Here is a 22,255-nt window from a genome sequence, read left to right as displayed (position 1 = left end):
TGATTTCTTGTAGTTCCCTTTTAGGTTCTGCAAGCTGCTCTAAGGTCTCCATGAGCCTTCTCTTCTCTGGGCTGAACAATCCCCAGCCTTCTCAGCCTCTTCATAGCAGAGCATAGCCTATCTTCCAGCTTTTGGAGCATCTTTGTGGCCTCCTCTTGACTTGCTCCAGCAGCTCTACATCCTTCTTGTGTTGCTGGCCATACAGCTGAACACAGTATTGCAGGTGGGGTTTTTGTCCTGTTCCTCCCACTTTACACCTGTGGTTTAAACTCAGTCAGCCACGCAGCTGCTCTCTCACTCTCCCCCCCTTCCGGAGGGATGGGGAAGAGAATGGAAAGAATGTAACTCCCACGGGTTGAGATAAGAGCAGTCCAGTAAACAAGGTATAACACAAATCACTGCTGCTACCACCAATAATAATAATGATAAGGGAAATAACAAGGGAAGAGAATGCAACCGCTCACCACCCACTGACTGATCCCCAGCCCTACCCTAGCAGTGATCTCACCCTTCTGGGTAACTGGCCCCAGTTTATATACTGGGCATGACATGCTGTGGTACACAATACCTCTTTGGTCAGTTTGGGTCAGGTGTCCTGTCTCTGCTTCCTCCAGGCTTCCCCCCCTCCCTGGCAGAGCATGAGGCTCAGAAAGTCCTTGGTCAGAGTAAACATTACTGAGCAGTAACTAAAAACATCGGTGTTACCAGTGCTGTTCCCAGGCTGAAAGTCAAAAACACAGCACTGCACCAGCTACTAAGGAGAAAAATGACTGCTACTGCTGAACCCAGGACAGTAACAAACCTGGGTTTTCACTTACTATTGGGAAGCAAATCTCACCTTTAATTTTACATTTATCAGTTGCACCTCACTTTTACTTTGTCTAGTACCCAAACACCTGAAGGAGGCCAGGTTCTACCTTTGCACTGACATATCTGTAGTCTTAAGCACATAATTTTGCTTTACTATAGCAACGCGATTGCAAAATACATTACAAATGAGTGAGATGGGCAAAAATGCCTTTGAGCTGCTATTCTGAGATTTTAAAGTTATATGCAAGTGAGTACTTCTTAATCAGTAGTTATGACTGGAAAAGGTTGAGGGAATTATGAAACCATCCACTAAAATAAAAATCCAACTAAACTTGATATAGTAACTCCAAAGATTAAATTTTATTTACTCATCTGTACAATAGAGGTAATCCCAGTAACTGAGCTGCACTTACTTTTCTTAATTTTTATAAAGGATCTACAGTTCTAGTGAAGAATTGTTTACAAACTCTTCAAGTCAAACCCAGGTTTTCCACTAAACAATGCAATTAGAAGAAATCATAAAAAGTTACTGCAAATTACTCTTCGCCCTGGATCTTGACCTCAGTAAAAACCAAACCAGACCTGCTATGCCCACATCAGGTGCCTAGCTGGTGCTATTAAGGTTACTCATTAGCCATGGTTTGCTGGAGTCAACTGTGCCGTGGACTCAACAGTTTTACTACTTGGAAAAATACAGCCACTTTAACATTGCATCTCAGAATAAACTATTGCTCAACAAAAAAGTTAACCTGTGTCAGAGCTGTAGTCTTATTTTCCCTGATGAGTTGTATCCCATTTCCCTGACAGGGGTACATGCAGTTCCTGTTGTGACCTTCCTTAGCTGTGCCTACCTCCCCACTGGGCCATGCATGATGGATAGTGCCAGCAGTAACCAGGATGGTCAAGTCCCACACTAACTCAGTGGACTGAATGATTATTCAGTGTTTCTTGCTCTAGTTGTCCTTACACCAGTGTAAATCAGGAGCCCATCTACTGAAGCCAGCAGGTTTACCTCAGTTAACCTCAGTGCAGAATTGATACAGAAGCAGCATCAGCCATCTTCCATAGGACCCCCAGTGTATTTGGGCCTTAATCTAAAGGCCTTCTAAGACATGGCCCATTGCCTTCAGTGGCCTTTTGACCAGGCCTCTGTACACGTGTGCAACAGTACCAAGTTCTGAAAATAGTTGTAAAAATGCAAATTATATTCTTCTAAAATGCTATCTTACACATTTTCCACTTCTCTTTGTAACTTCCAGTGCTTATCAAATGCTGCTAAAACATTACATACAGATTCAAGGGACTGCTACATTCAACTTAAAGCCAATTTTCAGAAGCCGTTTTCATATTTTTTCATATTTATGAAGGTGCAATTAGATTTTCCCATTTTTACTTTACTTTCAATTGCACATGCTTCATTAGTACAACATGCTATAAGGAAGAAGCTACGGATCATATAGGCTGTTTTCTTGTAAGCACCCATTTGGAGGAAAGGGTTGATGGAGGGGTATCTCCAGCCTGTCCACGCTTCCTGCAGCTAGGCTCAGGAAAGTCTTTGCAGGTCACTGGTGAGATAATAACTGAAGTTATAAGTACACATCAGACTCATTTAGGTCGGAAAAGACCCTTAAGAAAGATAAAGTCCCACTGTTAATTCAGTGCTGCCAAGTCTACCATGCCACTAAACCATGTCCCCGTGCTGCATCTACACATCTTTTAACCTCCAGGAACAGTGACTCCACCACTCCCCCGGGCAGTCTAATCCAGTGTTTGACAACCTCCGGATGGGGTGAAGAAGTTTTTTATAAAATTCAATCTAAACCTCCCCTGGTGCAGCTTAAGGCCTTTTACCCATTATTACCTTCTACAGAGTCAGCAAACCACATCCCCTTATAGCGCAATAAAAATTAACCGAGTTGTTCAAAATCCAAAATTTCTAAACTATAGTTTGCATCAAACTTCAAAATAAATAAGTTTAATACAAAATCTTAGGAAAAAAAATACTCCATTTTACTTGCAAAAAACCTATGCCTACTCTCAAATGTATCCTAATTAGATCTACTATATCCATTATAGAACACACTGGATTTATAAAGTATGTGAGAAATAACTAAACTTAATTGCAAGGCTGCGATCCACTGTGCTATTTTAGACTTGTGTGTGTACCTGAAAATGACTCAAGATGTGCATTTCTTTACATCTGGTTACAAATACTGGAAAAAGAAAATACTGTCTCTACAGAGCACTGAGTTCCTCTTCTCCTTATGAAAGCCAATGCAAAAAAAAATCAGGATGTTTAAAGAGCTTTTCAACATTTTGCAGGATCACACTGAAGGCAGGTCTAGAGACTGGTATCATCTTTATGAAAGATACTCTTCCAGAAGCAAGTTAAACAGCTGTGACAGAATGGGTTTCTTCTTCCCTGAAGTCTCTTTAAATGATGGCATCATGTTCATCACTGTAATAGAAACACAGTAATTAATGTTCTGCAGTACAAGCAACTGTCAATGAGAAAGAGCCACCCAGCTGCTGCTAACTGAGGAGGTTATTTTGTGAACAGAGAACATCTTGCTGGAAGGACTAAGGGCACATTGCTCTGGGAGTTACAGTCCTCTCTGAGCCAAATCTGAAGTTAACAGAACAATTGCATTTTGCCAACACTCCTCCAGCTTCACTAGCTTCATTTTGGCTTTCACTCAAGTATATATTTTTACATCAGCTGTTGCAGTGCCATTTTTATCCTATCTTACCCACATGCAGTAGTGACAGGCAATCAAAGCCAGTTTAAAAGCTCAGCGACAGATTTCCTTTGTTTTAGATACTGTTGATATAAATTCTGTAATATCCATTCAAACACCAACATGGGAAAATGTGCAGTAGGGACTGGTTAAATTCCATGACCACCAAGCAAAATTCAAGATAGAGAGAAAACATGAGGCCTAAACAGTAACATCCCAACAAGTCTAATGACATCACCTCACTTAAAACAAGCTTCTCAACCGAGACGGAGGATACTCAATAGGAAAAAGAAAAGCAACCTGTTTTTCAGAATTCACAGTTCTTAAAGTAATTATTAGACAAGGAGGCAAGTCTAGAAGCCTGGAAGAAAACTATGTAGAGCTGAGTATAAATGGCAAATGAGATGGTACAATTTTGATTGAGCTATTCACTACAAAAGGGGTGAGGTACAAGACAAAGCTCTCTCACAGAGGAGAGGCATAATAATAAGGAATAGCTGATGTGGTGAAAGACAAAATATCACAGTTAAACCTCTTAATGATGATAATATAATGTACATTAAACCAACGTGTGCAACAGTTCATTCTCCTTGTTTAGTTTGTCTGTGTCTTCTCAAGAAAGTAATACATTAACAAGGACAGTCCCCTGGGAACTTACATGGTTCTGTACTGAATGCCTCTTCTAGAGTGATAGGTTTTGCATCCAATGTAGAGAATAACTAAGACTCCAAGCGTCAGCAGAATGCCACCTACAAAACTGCCCACATCAAATCTGGAGGTTTTGGCTATGACAGCCTTAGATTTTGATGTGCCTGAAAAAAAGATAACAAAAGGCACTTTTTACAGAGCTTGCAAAACTGTGTTTTGTGGGACTTGTTTATATCGTGCCCACCCCACTGATATATCATCTAAAGACCCAGTCAGGCAACTTTAACTTACATCAACTGGCAGGACACCAGCCAAGCACACGGAAACCTAGAACTCCATTTTTAAGAGCCAGATTCTGGTTACACAGGATTCAACTGCTTGCTGTCTTTGAAAGACTGACTGTAACTTCTCTCCGCTTCCCTCTTTCCCCTTCTATTTTCTCCCCTACTCTCCCCTCTTTCCACACATGCAGCTCCTGCCCTTCTTAGGCCTGTTCTGGTGTTTTTCATACACCCTTCAATGAGCCAATTTAACTCACCGAGCTGGCCTGAAATTCATGCCAGAAATGAAACTAAAGAAGAAAAGGAAGTTGCTTTAAATCAGACGAGCATAATGCATCAGCCTGCAGAGTGATCCAACAACCACCAAGTCAGCCAGTGTAGTTATGTGATGGGAGTAAAATACTTTTGGTGGCAATGAGCCGTTGGATTGCTTTACTTTGTCTCATGGAACTGTACTCTCACTCTCCAAGTGAGATCAGCTCTGCAGGCCAACACAAATATTGACAGAGATAATGTGACCTGAGGTAAGCTGTAGCAGTTTTGGTGTGAAAACTGTTTTTATCTGCTACAAACTCCCATGAAAAGACCTGGTCTGTGCCTGTCTCTAGTTGTATCTGCTACAGGGAGTGTTACGTGGCTAACGAGAAGTTCTGCTGATGACAGCTTTACCTACCTGACAACACTTTGCTGACATGTCAGTCACCCTAACCTGTTTGGAAGAGTAAGCATGAAGTGGTGCGAACTAACCATAAGGAAATACCGAATTCTACACCTGGTTTTGAGTACTGTGAAACTGTATTGACAACTTTTGCATTAAGAGAGATTCATTCATAGTCATACCCTATCCTCTGTTAGGGATAAAATTCAGTACACTACTAACAAAACTCAGTCTTTCTATCAAGGCAGCAGGCATATTTCGAGCCACTTATCAGCTGTGAAAAAGGAAGTATTAAGAGACGGGTTCAAGTAAGCTGCAGAAGGGAGAGCTGAACAAATCCAGAAGTTGTATTTAAAAGCCAGGCTTTCTCCTAATACTGCTAATCTCCTTGCTGGTAGCTGCTGGTTCAAACCACTTGCATTTTATTTCCTAAATGTATCAGGTCTCTCAGATTAAGCGAAGCCTTATTTAAGTAAGTGGATTGCTCAGAGCAACATCATTGTAGCCAACTCAGTTAACAGAACCCCACCTTACTCTCATTTTTCAGCATGCAAATGCCTTCTTTCATAAAATTACCAACTCTAAAAAACTCATGTATAACGTGTGCCAACACGTACACAAACCTTTATGAGCATCTTGAAATGTGAACTCACCTGTTACAGAAGTGAAAGAAATCTTGGAAGTGGTCACCACTGTAATATTCGGTTGTGATGATGTGACTGATGGAGCTGTGGTGAATCTTGTTGTCTGGCTGGTTTTGGTGGGTTGAGTCGTCAAGATGACAGACACAGTGGTGTTGACAGGCTGACTGGTGCTGGTTGGGTGAGTAGTATGGGTGGACGTACCTGGGAAATTTTTATTTGTGATATCACACAGAAAAATATACTTAAAAAAATAAACTGCATACTCACTGAATAAAATAGTATTTATCATGGCTAAAGAGAATGGCAGAGTAACAATGAAAATGCCACTGCATGGCTATCCAGGCTTGCATACAGACTCTTCCCCTATGCATTTCATTTGGAAAGACCTAACTTCAGATTTCTAAGGCTCAAGGTCAAGAGTGGTTCAAAGGAAAAGTAGTAAAGAAAATCTGGATAATATTTAATAACTTTTAGAAGAAGGGTCCTGTAACACTCTCCAATTCCATAGAATCATGCCAAACTTACAGTATTTTAAAATGTGATGAAATCCTGGATCAAGATTAGCTTTCCATTTGAAGCAAACAACCTTCCAGAAAAGTAAGCTTTTCTGACAAGAAGGAATTCCGTGGGAAAATGCCCTCCCTCCCACCTCTGTTTATTAATGATTTAATCTTTAATTTGCTTCTGAATGAAACACTGATGTTAATAAGGCTGCATGTATATTAAACTTACCAGAAAGAATTCTGTATGTATGTTAAGCTTAAGGTTCAAAAAGTTTTCCACATGTGACAGAAGTTCAACTACAGTAAATCTGCTGGCTGGTATTTACTTAGTAGTGAGCTTTCTTTCAAGGTTAAAGCAAAGACTGGAATGTTGTTTCACAAGTTTAAGTGACACCTAATGTCTTTTAAATTTTACTTTGCTTTACTTAACACTTCCCCTTCCCTCCTCAGAAAGCAATAATGAATTGTTCAGAATGCCATGAAGCAAAATTCAATAATAATAGAGATTGATATTTATAGCAAAATCTTTAGAACCTCAGTAGAAGGCGATCAGCTAGAATGATTTTAAGAATAATTACCTATTTTTCTAAGAAGGAACAAACAAGAAACATAAAGACTGTTATGCAACTAGTATTTCTCTAAGAAGACAGTATGAGGCTTTTATGTATGAAGGAATTTTAGGAAGAAGCTCACTTTGCAGCTGTCTTAGAATGGTTAGGGTTGGAAAGGACCTTAAGATCGCCTAGTTCCAACCCCTTGCCATGGGCAGGGACACCTCACACTAAACCATGTCACCCAAGGCTCTGTCCAACCTGGCCTTGAACACCGTCAGGGATGGAGCATTCACAACTTCCTTGGGCAACCCATTCCAGTGCCTCACCATCTTCACAAGAAAGAACTTCCTCCTTATATCCAATCTATAAACTTGCCCTGTTCAAGTTTGAACCTGTCATCCCCTGTCCTATCAGTCCCTGTCCCAGCCCGTAATGAAGAGTCCCTCCCTAGCATCCTTGTAGCCCCCGTTCAGATACTGGAAGGCTGCTATGAGGTCTCCACGCAGCCTTCTCTTCTCCAGGCTGAACAGCCACAACTTTCTCAGCCTGTCTTTATACAGGAGGTGCTCCAGTCCCCTCATCATCCTCGTGGCCCTCCTCTGGACTTGTTCCAACAGTTCCATGTCCTTTTTATGTTGAGGACATCAGAACTGCACACAATACTCCAGGTGAGGTCTCACGAGAGCAGAGTAGAGGGGCAGGATCATCTCCTTCGACCTGCTGGTCACGCTCCTTTTGATGCAGCCCAGGATACGGTTGGCAGAAAGTGGCAAGTGCACACTGCAGCTCATGTTAAGTTTCTCATCAACCATGATAAGTTTCTCTTCTTCTGTATTATTTCTATAACCTAACACAAACTGGATTAATTTTCAATGCCACAAAAGCTTTTCATTATGGATATTCAAATGTTTAATTATACCCATGTTTTCTTCAAACTTTCTAAAACAACTAACAATAGGTAGTTTCATCTCAATACCACTGCACACTTAATAAATTTCTGCTTTTTTATGCAGTATCTAAAATTCTTCTCTATCGAACAATCTTCCTTTAAGCACTGTTTAAAACATGTGAACTTACACACAGAATGGTGTCTTTGCTAAGACTTATGTATATCTTCTTACAATACAGATGTGAACATCAAAAACATAAAACCCAAACAATATGACAGTGTAAGCATTCAGAAAGGAAATGATCTACACAACATTTTTGACACATTTAACGTTAAAACTACTTAAGCAGCCCAGTTCAGTCCCATAGGAAATGTTTTTTATTTTCCTGTTCTTTGATGTTATAATTGTATTGTGCCATAACCCTGGGAAACGCTTTGAAATGAGCATTCATTGCGATGGAACAGTTGGAGTACTATACTCATGTGCTTACCTTGTCACAATTAGGAAATTCAGTTCCTCTATGAAGCATGTGTAAAATACATCAGATAAAATTCAGGGCACATTTTAACACTTGACAGGTAAACTCCCCAAAGGCACAATGATCTATAAATATCAAATGGTTCTTCGTTGTAGGAAATAAGCAAAGAAATGTCTACGTGGAAACCATCTACAGTTATATGACATGAAACCAGACCTGGTTACTGCATTCCTAATAGAAAGGATACCAAAAAAAAAAAAAAAGGTAACTCTGAAAGCAAGTGTCAACCAGTCAGTTTTCTGTGGGTTTTTCTTATTGTTGTTGGGTTTTTTTTTTAAGCCATAATTTCTGAGTGTCAAACTGGCTCCTGTTTCTGAGCAATATAATGGTTAATTGTTCCACATGTAACATTATCAAATGATGTTACACAAAGATGGTGTTTATTTAACAAACATTAAATTACCCTACATAAAACCTGAGTCAGCAAAAACAATATCCAAGCAGCTGTCATGAGGAATTTCAGCAAATCTGTGTGTTACCTTTTGCCTCTCCTACTAGCAATTTTTCTTACTTTACCAAGATTACAGCACTTGCTCATGTAACATAAAGAGCAAAATCTGGTTAATCCCTTTCAGACTTATCTTTCATGATGTATTTAGCATCAGTCATTTCGAAACATCAGTGGAAGGCTCACTGAGGCAGCTGGAGAATTTGGGAAGCAAACATGAACTGGGCACCAATCTGTTCTTCTGTGTATTTGAAAGATATTTTACCAACAGAGTTAAGATGAAGAACATTTTCTAGCAACATCTGTCCTTTTATCTTTTATTTTCCTAATTATTTTTTACCCAAAAGACAGCTGGGCTTCACAGAACTTCACTCTAATCAAACCCAGACTGCCTGAGTGAATTTTATTATTTAAAAAAGCAGACATGCCAGTCATGTAGTTAAGGTTTATGATGCTTTATTTTAAAAGAAATAAGTGTTTTACTTTGTATGCTGTCTTTATTAGATATGCTATATCCATCAAATTATATATGTAGTATAAAGATAAGATTTCTTAGCAGCATGCACTATTCCCTTGGTGTTCTAACTCAGTAAGACCAAACACTACTCAAATTGTATAAGCACGGTGCTGACACAGAAAGTACTTACTACTGAATGCTCTTCCTAAAACAAATAAATACTCTCTTTTGCATGGGGAATAACTGGAAGAGACTTTTGCTTCTGCCATGAAAAGCTTCCCCCCAAAAAGAAAAACTAAAAGAAAAAAAGACTTTAAGAAAATTAAGTACACATATCCTGCAGTCTTTACTCTGAAGAGGTCAAGACAGATAATCAAACTGGATGAACACTGGATGAACTGGATGTTCTAAAATCTATGAAGTTTCTAACAAAGTAAATAAAAAAAAAAGTTTATGAATCATAAACCCTGTGAAGAAAGGCACAGCTGTCTGTTAGGCTGTACTGTGCTTAAAAAGGCTCTGGCCTCTTTTTACTGTTATTATCCAAACACAGCAAAGCTCAGACCTCTGCAAGAAACCCATAATCAGTGCTGGAGCAGAGGGTGGAAGGGTTGGAACACAGGGTGGATGAAACACCTGTGTTAACAATGACTTTACTCGTTTGGAAGGCCCTAAGGCAAGAAGGGGATTATAAAATTCTCTCCACTATTCAAGTTAGACATGCTTAAACTGGTACATTGCAGGCAATGGAATGAGACACCACACTACTTCCTTGCTATCAAATGGAAGGTCTTTGCATCTTTGCAGAGATTCCTCCTCCCTTCCCTCCCCACGGGTATTTTATTCTTAAATGAGTAACAAGCAACTTCTGAGTGTGGTAGCTCAGAGGTTATCATCTGCAGACTAGAGAGACACAAAGTGAGAGTTGTACTGGAAATGGCATGACATAGCTGGGACCTCATGATCAGCATAGAGCTCCACAAACGCACAAAGAATCCTAGGGTAGGCACAATATTTCTGCCCTGCTTCCACATGGCTCTTAGCACAAAAGGGATCCAGTTAATGCATGGAAATAGCTTCTCTTCCCTCAGATACAACCTTTGATCTGTGCATCACAGACTGAACAACTGCATGACGTTAATTCTTATCTGATCTTTACTGATGTGGTGAAATATGCCTGTGGAAGTTTGCCCAGATGAATTTTTTTTTTATTTCTTTTTAAAATAATCTCATATTGACATATCCAACAGTTGGAGCACTGCATATACAAATGGATGAACTGTTCATGTCACAGGTTAAATATCTGCTTTCAAGCTTCCTACAAAGATGTGTTTTGTAAACACATTACTTAGGTGGGAGCATCACAGATACAACACTGCTGCCTTGGGAAATCATGCTCACCTACAGTTCTTTTGCCAAGTTGTGAAGGAAGAGGGCAGTCGTAGAACAATGGGAAAAGTACCCATGACAGATTGTCCTAGATCTGCTGCTTGTGTCTCACTTAACTCCAGTGTTTGGTGTTATGAGCTCTATAAGGACTATTCTCTATAAGGACTATTTTCTATGGTATAAGGCGCCATGAGTCTTACCTAAAAGGAAACGGACTCTTACTCTTGAAACTCACGAGTAAGGACTTCATTATACCCTAAATCTCTTCAGTGTCAAATAACATTAAAGAGATACACACTGTTTGCACAATAACTGATGCATGAAAATGGAAGAAATTTACTTAGAGTGAAAAAATTAACATAAAATTGCAAGGAAGAATTGAAAGTTAATTTTGATAACTGTTTTTCAATGGCACCAGAAACATCATTGCTCCTACTGGAGAAGCATGTTATCTAAACCTGAAAAACAGTATAGCTTAATTTCAGAGTTGTTTTACAGGTTGTCTCTTAGCCCTAAAATGATAATGCCTCTCTCAAATACCCACTTTTGTTGGGTATTTCATTCAAATTTGGAGTTATCTGGGGTATACTTGCAGCTAGCTTCTAGGTTCATAGTAACACACAAATGAACACATACATACCTACTGTAGATGTTGTTGATTTTGTAGATGATGAAACAGTGAGACTGGAGGGCAAACTACTACTGACTGCAAGGAAAACAAAACAAGAAAAGAAATATTATTAATTTTCATTTTAATGTACCCACAACACAATAGTCGGGCTATCTCTGTTTGAAGGCTACAGGTGTGAGCAGAGCAGAAAGTATTCCATCCCAAACCAGATGGGTTTACTCCTTTGCAAAATGCTTCCAGATCTCAGCGCAGCAAGAAAATTGTTACAGTGTATGTACAGCAGTGCCCAAATCTGAATTCTTTACATCCTGTCTTTTTTCTCTCATCCATGTCTACACCATGTCCTATTCCAGTTGCTGTTACCAGCCATACTGTCACTGACATTCTTGACCTACATAAGCACTGTAGGGTTTTTTTCCCCCTAGCTTTTATTCCTCTATTTCAGTTCTGCTTCCTGTCCCTCAATCTTTTTTTTTTTATTTTCACTTTTCCCCATCTCTGCTACAAACTGGTCTCATGCTGGCACAGAGTAGTCAGGGAGGGAAAGACCAATGCCCTAGGAAGCATCTTTCAGTAAGATTAAGCTCTTTCTACACAAAGACGGTCTTACGAATGTACCTGTTTCCAAAAACTTAAAATATAAACCATGGTTCAGTCTTAATGGTTTTGTCCTTCCTTCCTTTCTTTCACTTCTACTTTACCAGTTTTCTTTTCAGCAACTCATGCTACTTCTAGGTTCTCAGGCACCCTCTCACTTCTGTCCTCATTGCTGCACCCATCTTCCAAGTTTCTTACAGATTAATGGTCTCTTCCTCCAGGCAAAGAGCTACTGAGCTTTCTGGTAACTCCCATTCGTGGGAGTACCACTGTCCGTACTTCCCTCCCTTCATTCTGCACTGTTGTCTATGCCCATTCTGTGATTATTCTTTTCTCTGAAGTGAATGATCTTTTACAGCATCATCCCACACTGCTAGTGCTATCTGCCTTGCAGCAGCTCTACTGCTTTCCGGCATAGCTGGAAAATAAAACGCATGACCTCAGAGACGATGAGAACAGCAACACAGCTACCAAAATCAAGAAGCCTATTTCCTTTTAACAGACGTGCTGTTCTTACCACTGGAGAAGTCTAGTCTCAACCAGTTCTGGCAACCCTCTTTGCAATTGCATATATGTTTTGAACAAGCTCAGGTGTAAAAACAAATGCAACAAATTTTCATCTTTATATCACCTACCAAAAAGAGGAGGGAGGAAATTACAGAGGGAATCACTTTGCGTTTTCATTGACATAACCCACTGTTGTGGTTTAAGCACAGCCAGTAATTCAGTATCAAGCAGCCGTTTGCTCACTCCCCCCTTCCTTCCCCCACTCCCAGAGGGATGGGGAGGAGAATCAAAAGAATGTAACTCCCCCGGGTTGAGATAAGAAGAGTCCAGTAACTAAGGTATAACGCAAATCACTGCTGCTACCACCAATAATAATGAGGTAATAACGAGGGAGGAGAATACAACCGCTCACCACCAGCCAACCGATCCCCTGCCTGACACGAGCAGTGATCTCGCCCTTCTGGGTAACTGGCCCCAGTTTATATACTGGGCATGACATGCTGTGGTATGGAATACCTCTTTGGTCAGTTTCGGTCAGGTGTCCTGTCTCTACTTCCTCTCAGCTTCCCCTCCTCCCTGGCAGAGCATGAGGCTCAGAAAGTCCTTGGTCAGAGTAAACATTACTGAGCAGTAACTAAAAACATCAGTGTTATCAGTGCTGTTCCCAGGCTGAAAGTCAAAAACACAGCACTGCACCAGCTACTAAGAAGGACAAAAAATGACTGCTACTGCTGAATCCAGGACACCCACCATTGCGTACTGCACACACAACCCTTGGATACATACTGACATAGCTGGAATATTAAGTTGCAGATTTAAACTGCCTTTGAGAAACAGTCTGTGACTGTACAATTACAAATACATTTTTTTTCTTGGATGTGATGACTTTTATAACAACGTAAGCCATGGATATATCTGCGGCTAAACCTTTCCCATACTGGCCCACTACTGTAACCAGAACACAGCTTTGGGTTTCCCCCATGTTAAGAGTGCTTACTTCTGCAATCCTGGGAAAACAACTGGATGTGGACTGCATGCTTATACAGGTGAAAAGAAGCCTGCGATTTGGGTGTGGAGTTTGGGAGTCAGCGATGAAATCAACTCATGACCGAGTGAGTCAATGAGCAGAGTACTGGCTATATATTCCACTTGATGGCCAACAGCAAGTGGTATGAGTGAAGGAGTACAGGGCAAAAATGTCTCAAGGAATATGCCTTTTGCATGGTACATGCTTAAAGGTGTACAGCTTAATGCTGTCAAAGTGAGACTACACTATGAAATAAATGTGTGCTTTAGCAATGAATTCAAGCACAGTGGACCTAGAATTCATTCTGACATTAAAAATAAAATGAAAGAATGCCTTGTCTTTTTCTCAAGAGCACTCAATTCCAGCCTAGCAGACTTATTGAGCTGGTGGTTCTCTTTTTAACTGTAAATTGGTCTCTCTAGTTCTAGAAATCAAATTTTCCCACTTCTCTTTTCTCTGTTGCTCTGGGGTACCTAAGTATATGAGGATTAAGTTGCGTTCTGCTATTCCTAAATATCTTTAGTTGTCCTGGAATAGATGTGGCAATTAGAGTACCTCCCTCCTACCCTGCAACTATTCACAATTCAATAAAATGAAATAAAGGGAAAACTATTACAGGGCAGTTTAAGGTATACAAAATACATACTGTTTTTCTTGATGCTACTGAGGAACACCAACAGAAATGCATATTACCTTTCAACTTAGGGTCTGGAATCGTTGTGAAGGGTGTAGTACTGCTGGTATTCATCATCTCTTTACTTCCTACATAAAACCCAAGAAAAACAAGATATTTTTAGGTGCTTTATTAATAAGAAGTGGGGGGAGAGGGGAGGAAGTTTGTACAGCATCTGTCAACTGCTTTGGGCATAGAAGTGACTAAACTGTTATGGACAGGAGTTAGGTATAATGATGATGTAAAAGCATGGTACCACTACAGCCTGCTCTTAGCACATTAAAAATGACACCTGCACTACTCAATCATCAAATGAACTGGAAACTCCTTCCCATCCTCAGTTTTATCTTCCCCATCATTGCCATCCCAAATTCTCTTCCTTGAGATGAAAGGAGACTGAAAGAAGAGGCAGAAAATCAGGCCTTCCTTCAGTCATAACATGACTCACATTACCTACAGCAGAAGAGAAAGAACTTCCCATGTAAATCGCTTCCTATAAAACCTGCAAGGCCTTTGCAGGCAGACGGGCACTTGCTCTGCCCCTACATGGGCAGCATGGTAAAACAGTTAAGCTCCATTCAGAAGTTACATTGCTTAGTTTAGGGCTAACAGCATGCTAATGTGTCCACAGAGCATTTGACAGGTGGGAAGTGGGATAGAGAAGGATCACATCTCCAGTGAAGTATCATCATACCCTAAAAGGTTCCTCTGTCCTTAGGCCTGGTCTACAGACAAGTGGTAAAATTTAGAAACGACACAAAAAGAAAAGTCTGGCACTCGCATGCAAGAGGATCGCTTGTGTGGATTCTGCCTTTGCTAAGCAGCGTTCAGTTTTGATCACTTACAACAATATTCTGCTAAAGGCAAGCGAATAACCTGAACTAAGTATCACAGCAATAGGGCATTTTCTTAGTGGTTCCAAAACCTTAGTTAAGATCTCAGAAATGTAAAATTTGCAAACACAAATGGCAAACCACTCGTTGTATCTTACCCCTGTAATATGAAGACTGGGGGCAGCGCTGCAAGATATGTCAGACTTTTTAATTAGGGATCTTAGGCAAAACAAGCAAACAAAAAAAAAAAAGAAAAAAAGGAGTATGGGACATAGGTAAACTAAGCTTCCCAACGAAGGACCCAATCCTGCAGAGAAAGTCACCCCACATTAAACAATGATCTGAGGAAGCTAAGCCAACAGAACATTACCCCCCCCGCCAACAACAGCACACAATGGGTTTTTTTGCTGCCTCAACCAGCAGAATGTGCTCCCTGCATGATTAGATGACAGACAGAAGCAAGAACTAGAGGTAGAAGAGAAGACAGGACTGTATTAGTCCTAGTTCAGATCAGCTTGGATTGCACACCTTAAAAGACATCAAGGACTTTATCCAGCTTAAAAGATACTTTTTTTTTCTTTCCTTCCTCAAAAAAACCCTGAACACTGACAGGTTTCTTAATTTGGATCACTAGCAGCTGCTCCAAAATACAAGCACATACTAACATGGGATACTGCAAAAGAATATGCCACACTGCAATACATGGCACTGAGTAAGACAAGTAAGAAAATCTTTATATGACACTATTCCCAAACTGCTGTCTATCCTCAGACTGTGGTTTTGGGTTTGAAGCAGTGTGTATTACTGCAGGGACAGTAGGAGACTTCATCCAGAGAGGCAGGAAGAACTCCTGGGTTAAGGCAAAAGGAAAAGCAGTGTAAGCTTTTACACAGCAATGGCTCTGACAAGAGCCAGAGACTCATTCAAGACCACAGACTACACAGGGCACCTGGCCCAAAGCAAAACAGTGTGGGTTTCTGGCCTTCTCCAGGGAGCAGAAGTGCCAAGGCCAGAATTCTGCACTGACCGAGGTGTACACATACAGGTGTGAGTTTTGATTCTACAAACCCTGATAGGGAAACTCCATGCTGATGCTTGTTTCCCCTGTGATGCAGGGAAAAGAGGAAGGCGAGGAGAAACGAAGGATCTCCCTGTTAATTTTTCATGCTGAAACAGAACCGAACCAAGGAAATACCCAAAGTAAAACTGCACACCACATACTGGAAAAGAATAGAGAAAAGGCATCAACAACATTTTTGTCAAACAACTGTTTTCCTGTGTTTAAGGCTAGGTGCAGCTGCAGCTCAAAATATAACTGCTTGTGGCTGGCTGGGGTGTATCTGAAGGCAAGTGTGCTTCCTGTGAAACACTAATGCACAGTCTGGTACACCGAGTGCCTGCGGGGCCCCTCGCAGTTTTGTTGCTCTACTGCATAAGATGACAGAAGTTGGAGACAATCCGGATAAGCAAACTTTCAAAAGGGCAAAATTAGGACAGTTTTTCTAGCTTTATAGCTGGAATTCAGCTTCCAGAAGCGGCAGTCAGACAGGAGCTGAAGATCCAAGTTTGTGCTAAACACACAGAATCACAGAGTGGTTTGGGTTGGGAGGGACCTTAGAGATCATCCAGTTCCAAACTCTGCCAAAGGCACACCTTCCACTAGACCAGGTTGCTCAAAGCCCTATCCAACCTGGCCTTGAACACTGCCAGGGAAAAGGCAGCCACAACTTATTTGGGAAACCTGTGCAAGTGTCTCACTATCCTCACAGTAAAGAACTTCCTAATACCCCATCTGAATCTGCCTTCTTTCAGCTGCAGGGTGACAGGGATAGCGCCGGTACTTACTGAAAATGAACACAACAAGATTTTAAATGGACTTGATTTCGGCAGATCATGACAAGATCAACACAGTGGGTAACACCCATGAACCTTTAATGTTAGGAACCTGCGGTTTCCAGCTCAGGCAAATACAAAATTACTGTTCTCTGTAGATGAAGTCTGGTAGAAGAAGCATCCACAGATGGGTGGTTACTACTCATTCAATTTCCTGCATTTGACAAGGGTCAATTTACCCACTCCTGCAAAGTTATTTAAGATAAACATATTTATCTTGACAAATAAGATTTACAAAGAAACGTATCTGTAAGGACTTGTAAGCTTTATGTCTAGTCTTAACTGAACCTCTTTACAGAAAGACATTAATACATAAACTCACATTTTTGCTAAGCACAACTTTACAGGTTCATTTTGCGGACATTTCAAAAGTCATACATAAAATTTTGCCTTTGTATCTTCTCAAGTTTGATACATTGCTGGTAAGTAAGAGAGGTTTATGATCAAGTCATTACAGTTTTGTTGGTTTAAAAACCAGAAAGTACAGAGGCACTGACAATGCACAGTCCATCAGGAAGATCTCAGACTGGGACACCAACCTCAAAGCAATTTAAATGAGTAACAGTTGAGGTGCTGCAATGGCTAAAGCAGAGATGGTAAGAGCAGCAACTTCAGTATAACTCTGGCCTACAGAGTCTCCACCATCAGGATACTCGTTCTTCTCAGCTGAAATGAATGAAACTCAAATTCTGGAGATTAAAACAGAAACAACCCAGGACCCCAAGTCTCCTGTAACATCTGCCATGCAATTTTAACAAATTTTAAATCAAATCCCTGCTATCTGGAAACTTTATTTCTTTTCCCTTTGACACAAGAAGGCCTTTTGGTACCTATTTGAAGTGGCATTCTTCACTTACCAAAAAAGTAGGTCATCCTGAGACAAAGGTCAGGCAGGATTACCCCAGCAACTTTACAGACATGCCTTAACATTGCGAAACTATCTCACAGTCTTGCAAAATGAAGTGTAAACACCATTGCATAGATGCTTAAGGAAAAGCATAAATGAAGCTAACCAATCCTCAGCGCTGGTCAATTTGAGAATGAAAAAGAACATCTTTTGCTGTTGTTTCTAAAAGAAGTTGAATCTAAGAGAAGTAAGGAGATGCTATGCCTGTTTTCAGGTCTGGAGGCTGCTGTTGCTTTTTTGTACTGCAAGTCGTTTTGTATACAGGTAAGCTCTTGGAAGACGTTGCTAGCTATCTGGTCTGAACAGGAAGAGGATGGGAGCACCTTTCTGCCAGGGAGCATGATTCTTCTTATTCGCTAAGATATCAGGAAGCCAGCTGGACTTTACATAATAGTGGGAAGGATTTTTCCTAAACCGTAACATTTTGGTGAGCTTTCTTCTACTGACTTTACCGACATACTGAAATAAACTGTCCAGCAGAGTAAAAGAACAAAATTAAATTGAAAAAACCAGCTTGCCCCAAAAAATTAACTGGAGTAAGGAGAAATCTACTGGGAGTAAGAGCAAACTTACTGCCACTTTCACTTTTTGCGAATTGTGGTATTTGATGCGTTTCACACTTTCTCTTGTGTGTTCATTAGCGAATCATAGCTTTTGCTGAGATCAACACAAATCTCAGCAGCCGCTTCTGGAAGTTTCTGATTAAGTGTGCAGAAAAAAAGGATACTTCAATAGACACACTAGACTGAACCTTAAAAGGGCACAGCTCTCCATACATTATAAACAGGGTCTATACCAGAAATTCACATATAAAGGAAAGACTATATTTGACCATCAAAAGTCAGATGAGATCATCTCTGCCCCAGGAGACGGCACTAACTGCTCAGTTAAACCAGCACATGCACTCAGGAAGCAGCATGATAGAAAATCAGGCCAATCTTACATGAAATTAAATGACAGTCTACTGTGTGAAATGAAGGCCATAAGATCCAAAAGGCAAAGCAGTAAACAGGATACTGATAAACTTCTTAAAAAACAGCTTGGCTTGGGGCTTTCTCTTTTTTTTTTTTTTTTGTTGTTAGGGCAATTATAAAGCTGTACATGTCCCTCATTTTACTTTTTTAATATCGATCTATAATTTAGACTAGACAACATATTAACACTGCTGGACTGACTGATAATCCTCAACATTATATATGGCAAGTTAATTATTGTACCTATCTTTTGGCTTCTTTGGGAAATTATGGGGCATTTCAGTCTTCTGAAAAGGCAGTTCTAGGAGCTCAGACTTTTCTGTCTCTCATTTTATTTGAATGAATGGCGATCGTTATCCCCCGAATCTGGTGTCCTACCACCCGAGTTAACGCACAAGAAAACAGGAGGCTTTGCATTGACTAGAATCTGCCGTTGAAAGAGGCATCGCTGCAAGCGTCCGGCAGAAGCACAACAAAACACACCATCTGCCCCAGCAGCAAAACCACCACATCCCCGAAGCTGCAAAAACCCACGGGCCACAATGACAGCGACAGCGTGCCTCGGGGAACAGCGACAACACGCAAGGGAAGCATTTCCTCCCAGCCCGGCCTAGGGCACCGCAGCTTCTTCGGCTCTCCAAAGACCCGCTTATCCGGACACCACCACGGGCAGGCCCCGTCACCTGCGGGCTCTAGGGAACATCTCCCGCTCGCCCCGCCTCCGAGCTCAGGCTCGCAGTCGCAGGGGAGCAAGGAGATGGGATCCGCGAGCGGGCAGGGTCGGGCGTGTTTGTGAATCCCCCGCTGTGTGCGAACCCCCACACCCCACCCATCCCTCTCTCTGTGCTCTTCAGTTACGGTTTGCACTTCAAACCCATCCCGAGTGCCGAGACTCTCGCTATGGTCCCGGCACGGCACGGCCCGGCGCACGGTGCGCTCCCGGCTCTTAAGTGCCGGTGGGAAGAAGGAACCGGCAACCCCGCAAGCTTGCAGCTAGAAACCCGAGCCAAGGGGCACTCGTCGGGGAGCGAGGGCGCACCCGCACTCCCGGCCCCGCTCCCGGCTGCACTGCAAGGCCTGGGTCCGCACGGCTACCAGAGAGAAGCAGCGCTGTCGCCGCCCGCTCGCCCGTCCAGCCGCGGCCGCTACTCACGGGAACCGGGAGCCAGCAGCAGCAGCAGCAGTAGTGCTGCCGTCGGCACTGCGCTGGAAGCGCCGGTGAGGAGCCGCATGGCCACCGAGGATCCGCGGGACCAGCGGAACACGCGGGGCGCCACCTGCCCCGGCCGGTACAGCGGAGAGAAGCGGAAGGCTGAGCCGCGCGGTGCCGCCTTCCCAACGCAGGCCGCGACCTCAGCCCGCCCCTCCACGGGGACGTCCCGCCGAGGTCCGCCCCCTTCATCGTCCCGCCGGTTTTACAGCAGGCGGGCCGGTGGCGTGTTGTGGTACCGCAAGGAGAGACCAGGTAGTGCTGGAGGAGGTGCTCGGGCACCGCGAGTGCCAGCGGGCGCAAGGGGAGCAGCAGGAGTGCGGCTTGCAAATAGTGCTCACCTTGTTGGTGTGAGCCGGTCCCTTCTAGCTCACACAACCCCACGCAACGCTACAGGCTAGGGGAAGAGCTGCTGGAAAGCTGCCCAGAGGAAAAGGAGGTGCTGACTGGCGGCCCCCTAACATGAGCCAGCTTGTGCCCGGGTGTTAACGAAGGCCAACGGCATCCTGGCTTGTATTAGCAACAGCGTAGCCAGCAGGGTCAGGGCAGTGACCATCCTCCTGTACTGGAGCATCGTTGAGGCTGCACCTTCAATCCTGTGTTTGTTTCTGAGTCCCTCACTACGAGAAAGACTTTGAGGTGCTGGAGCATGTCCAAAGAAGAGAAACAAAACTGGTTGTTTGCTTTGTTGATTGCTCCAGAAGGGTCTGGAGCACAAGTCCTTTGAGGAACAGCTAAGAAAGCTTGGGTTGTTTAGTCTGGAGAAAAGAAGGCTCAGGGCTGACCTTACAGCTCTCTACAACTGCCTGAAAGGAGGTTGTAGTGAGGTGGGGTCAGTCTCTTCTCCCAAGTAACAAGTGATAGGACAGGAGGTAACGGCCTCAAGCTGCACCAGGGGTGCTTTAGATTGGATATTAGGAAAATTCTTTTCACTGAAAGGGTGACTGAAACAGGCTGCTCAGCAAAGTATTGAAGTCACCGTCCCTGGAGCTGTTCAAAAACCATGTAGATGAGGCCGATAGTGACATGGTTTAGTGGTGGACTTTGCAGTCCTGGGGTAACCGTTGGACTTGATGATCTTTTCCAACCTAGTTACGGTTCTATGATTCTGTGGTCACAGCCTGTTTAAGTGGTGCCAATTTTCAGACACTCTCTGGTTGGGTTTTATGCTGCTAAATCACCAGAGCTAATGCAGTAGAGGTATTCTGAAATTTCACTATGTGCTTAGAAAATTCTGAAACCAACCACAAAGGCAGTAAGAAAAAGTGAAAAGTAGCAGCCATGTTCAATTCTTGTGTCCATCTAAGAGAGAGTTGATACTAGAAATTCATCTTTGAAAGGGAATTTATTAATATGTTCCTAAGAGTAAAATCAAACTTGCAGGTTATTTTTAAAAGGAAGGAAAATTACGTACTGCTAAATATTGCTTTCTAATAAATTAGAAAAAAAAAACCACTTGTAACTTGGATAACTGTAAGGGTGATCATCACCAAAAATGCGGTAGAATATTTGCCACATGTTACTACATTTGTGTTTGTTGCAGCACAGTGATGTTTCCATGTCAAGTGATGCATCTGAGCCAGCAATAGAAAGTGACTGGCCTGGGAGCACACAGGCAGGCTGTGAAACTACTTGGGTACTGTGTGAAATCTGGTTCCCTTCCTTAATGACAGAATTATACAGGCATTTGCCCTGTAAGTGTCAGCAAGCCAGTGCTAAACTAAAATGTTGAATGAAGATTTTGTTTTGTTTGCTTTAAATAATTCTAGCCTACATAGGTCCCATAGTTTTCATTTGGTGAAAATAGCTGTGTGTGTTATACTTCCAGCATTCTCCTGCACCTTTGTTCTGCATTGTTTCCTGTGTGGTTCTCATGACTGAGGTACCTGAAGACTAACATGCATTTTTTTCCTGTGAATTTTTTGAGATCATCTTCCAAAGCTTTTCTTTATGAGCACAGTAGGAGTAGTATCTGCAGCTAGCTTAACTGCAGTAAAGCTTAGAAATACTAGTAACCCATATGCAGCTAAGTATAAAAGACCTCTGATTACTGAGGCAAAGCTCATAGAAAGAATAGGGCCTATAGTGATAGGACAAGGGGTAAAGGGTTAAAACTTTGGAAGTTTAGATTGGATATAAGGAGGAAGTTCTTTACTGTAAGGGTGGTGAGGCACTGGACTGGGTTGCCCAAGGAAGCTCTGAACACTCCATCCCTGGCGGTGTTCAAGGCCAGGTTGGACAGAGCCTTCAGTGACATGGTTTAGTGTGAGGTGTCCCTGCCCATGGCAGGGGGTTGGAACTAGATGATCTTAAGGTCCTTTCCAACCCTAACTATTCTATGATTCTAATAATTTTTATTAAACTAATGTATATGTAGAAGATAAAGATACGAATGCTCTTGCAGAACTCCAGTGAATGTCAGGCTTAGAACACACTGGAAGCAAT

The 22,255-nt window shown here is 42.1% G+C and overlaps 1 protein-coding gene across 1 annotated transcript; it reads right to left on the bottom strand.

The window, feature by feature from the left end:
- Window positions 1-2,763: 2,763 nt before the first annotated feature.
- Window positions 2,764-19,976, bottom strand: TMEM123 (transmembrane protein 123). Its single transcript, XM_061457837.1, has 6 exons — window positions 19,760-19,976; window positions 14,014-14,082; window positions 11,199-11,264; window positions 5,789-5,980; window positions 4,207-4,360; window positions 2,764-3,268 (listed from the first exon to the last, which is right to left on the bottom strand). Exons 1-6 carry the CDS (start codon window positions 19,830-19,832, stop codon window positions 3,244-3,246), a joined length of 579 nt encoding a protein of 192 aa, XP_061313821.1. The 5' UTR covers window positions 19,833-19,976; the 3' UTR covers window positions 2,764-3,243.
- Window positions 19,977-22,255: the final 2,279 nt, after the last annotated feature.

This window comes from Pezoporus flaviventris, unplaced genomic scaffold, assembly GCF_033815535.1.
Source record: "Pezoporus flaviventris isolate CSIRO_AGI_PZ_B2104156 unplaced genomic scaffold, CSIRO_AGI_Pfla_v1 ptg000025l, whole genome shotgun sequence".
Classification (NCBI taxonomy): Eukaryota; Metazoa; Chordata; class Aves; order Psittaciformes; family Psittacidae; genus Pezoporus; species Pezoporus flaviventris.
This window is presented reverse-complemented; position numbering and strand designations above follow the sequence as displayed.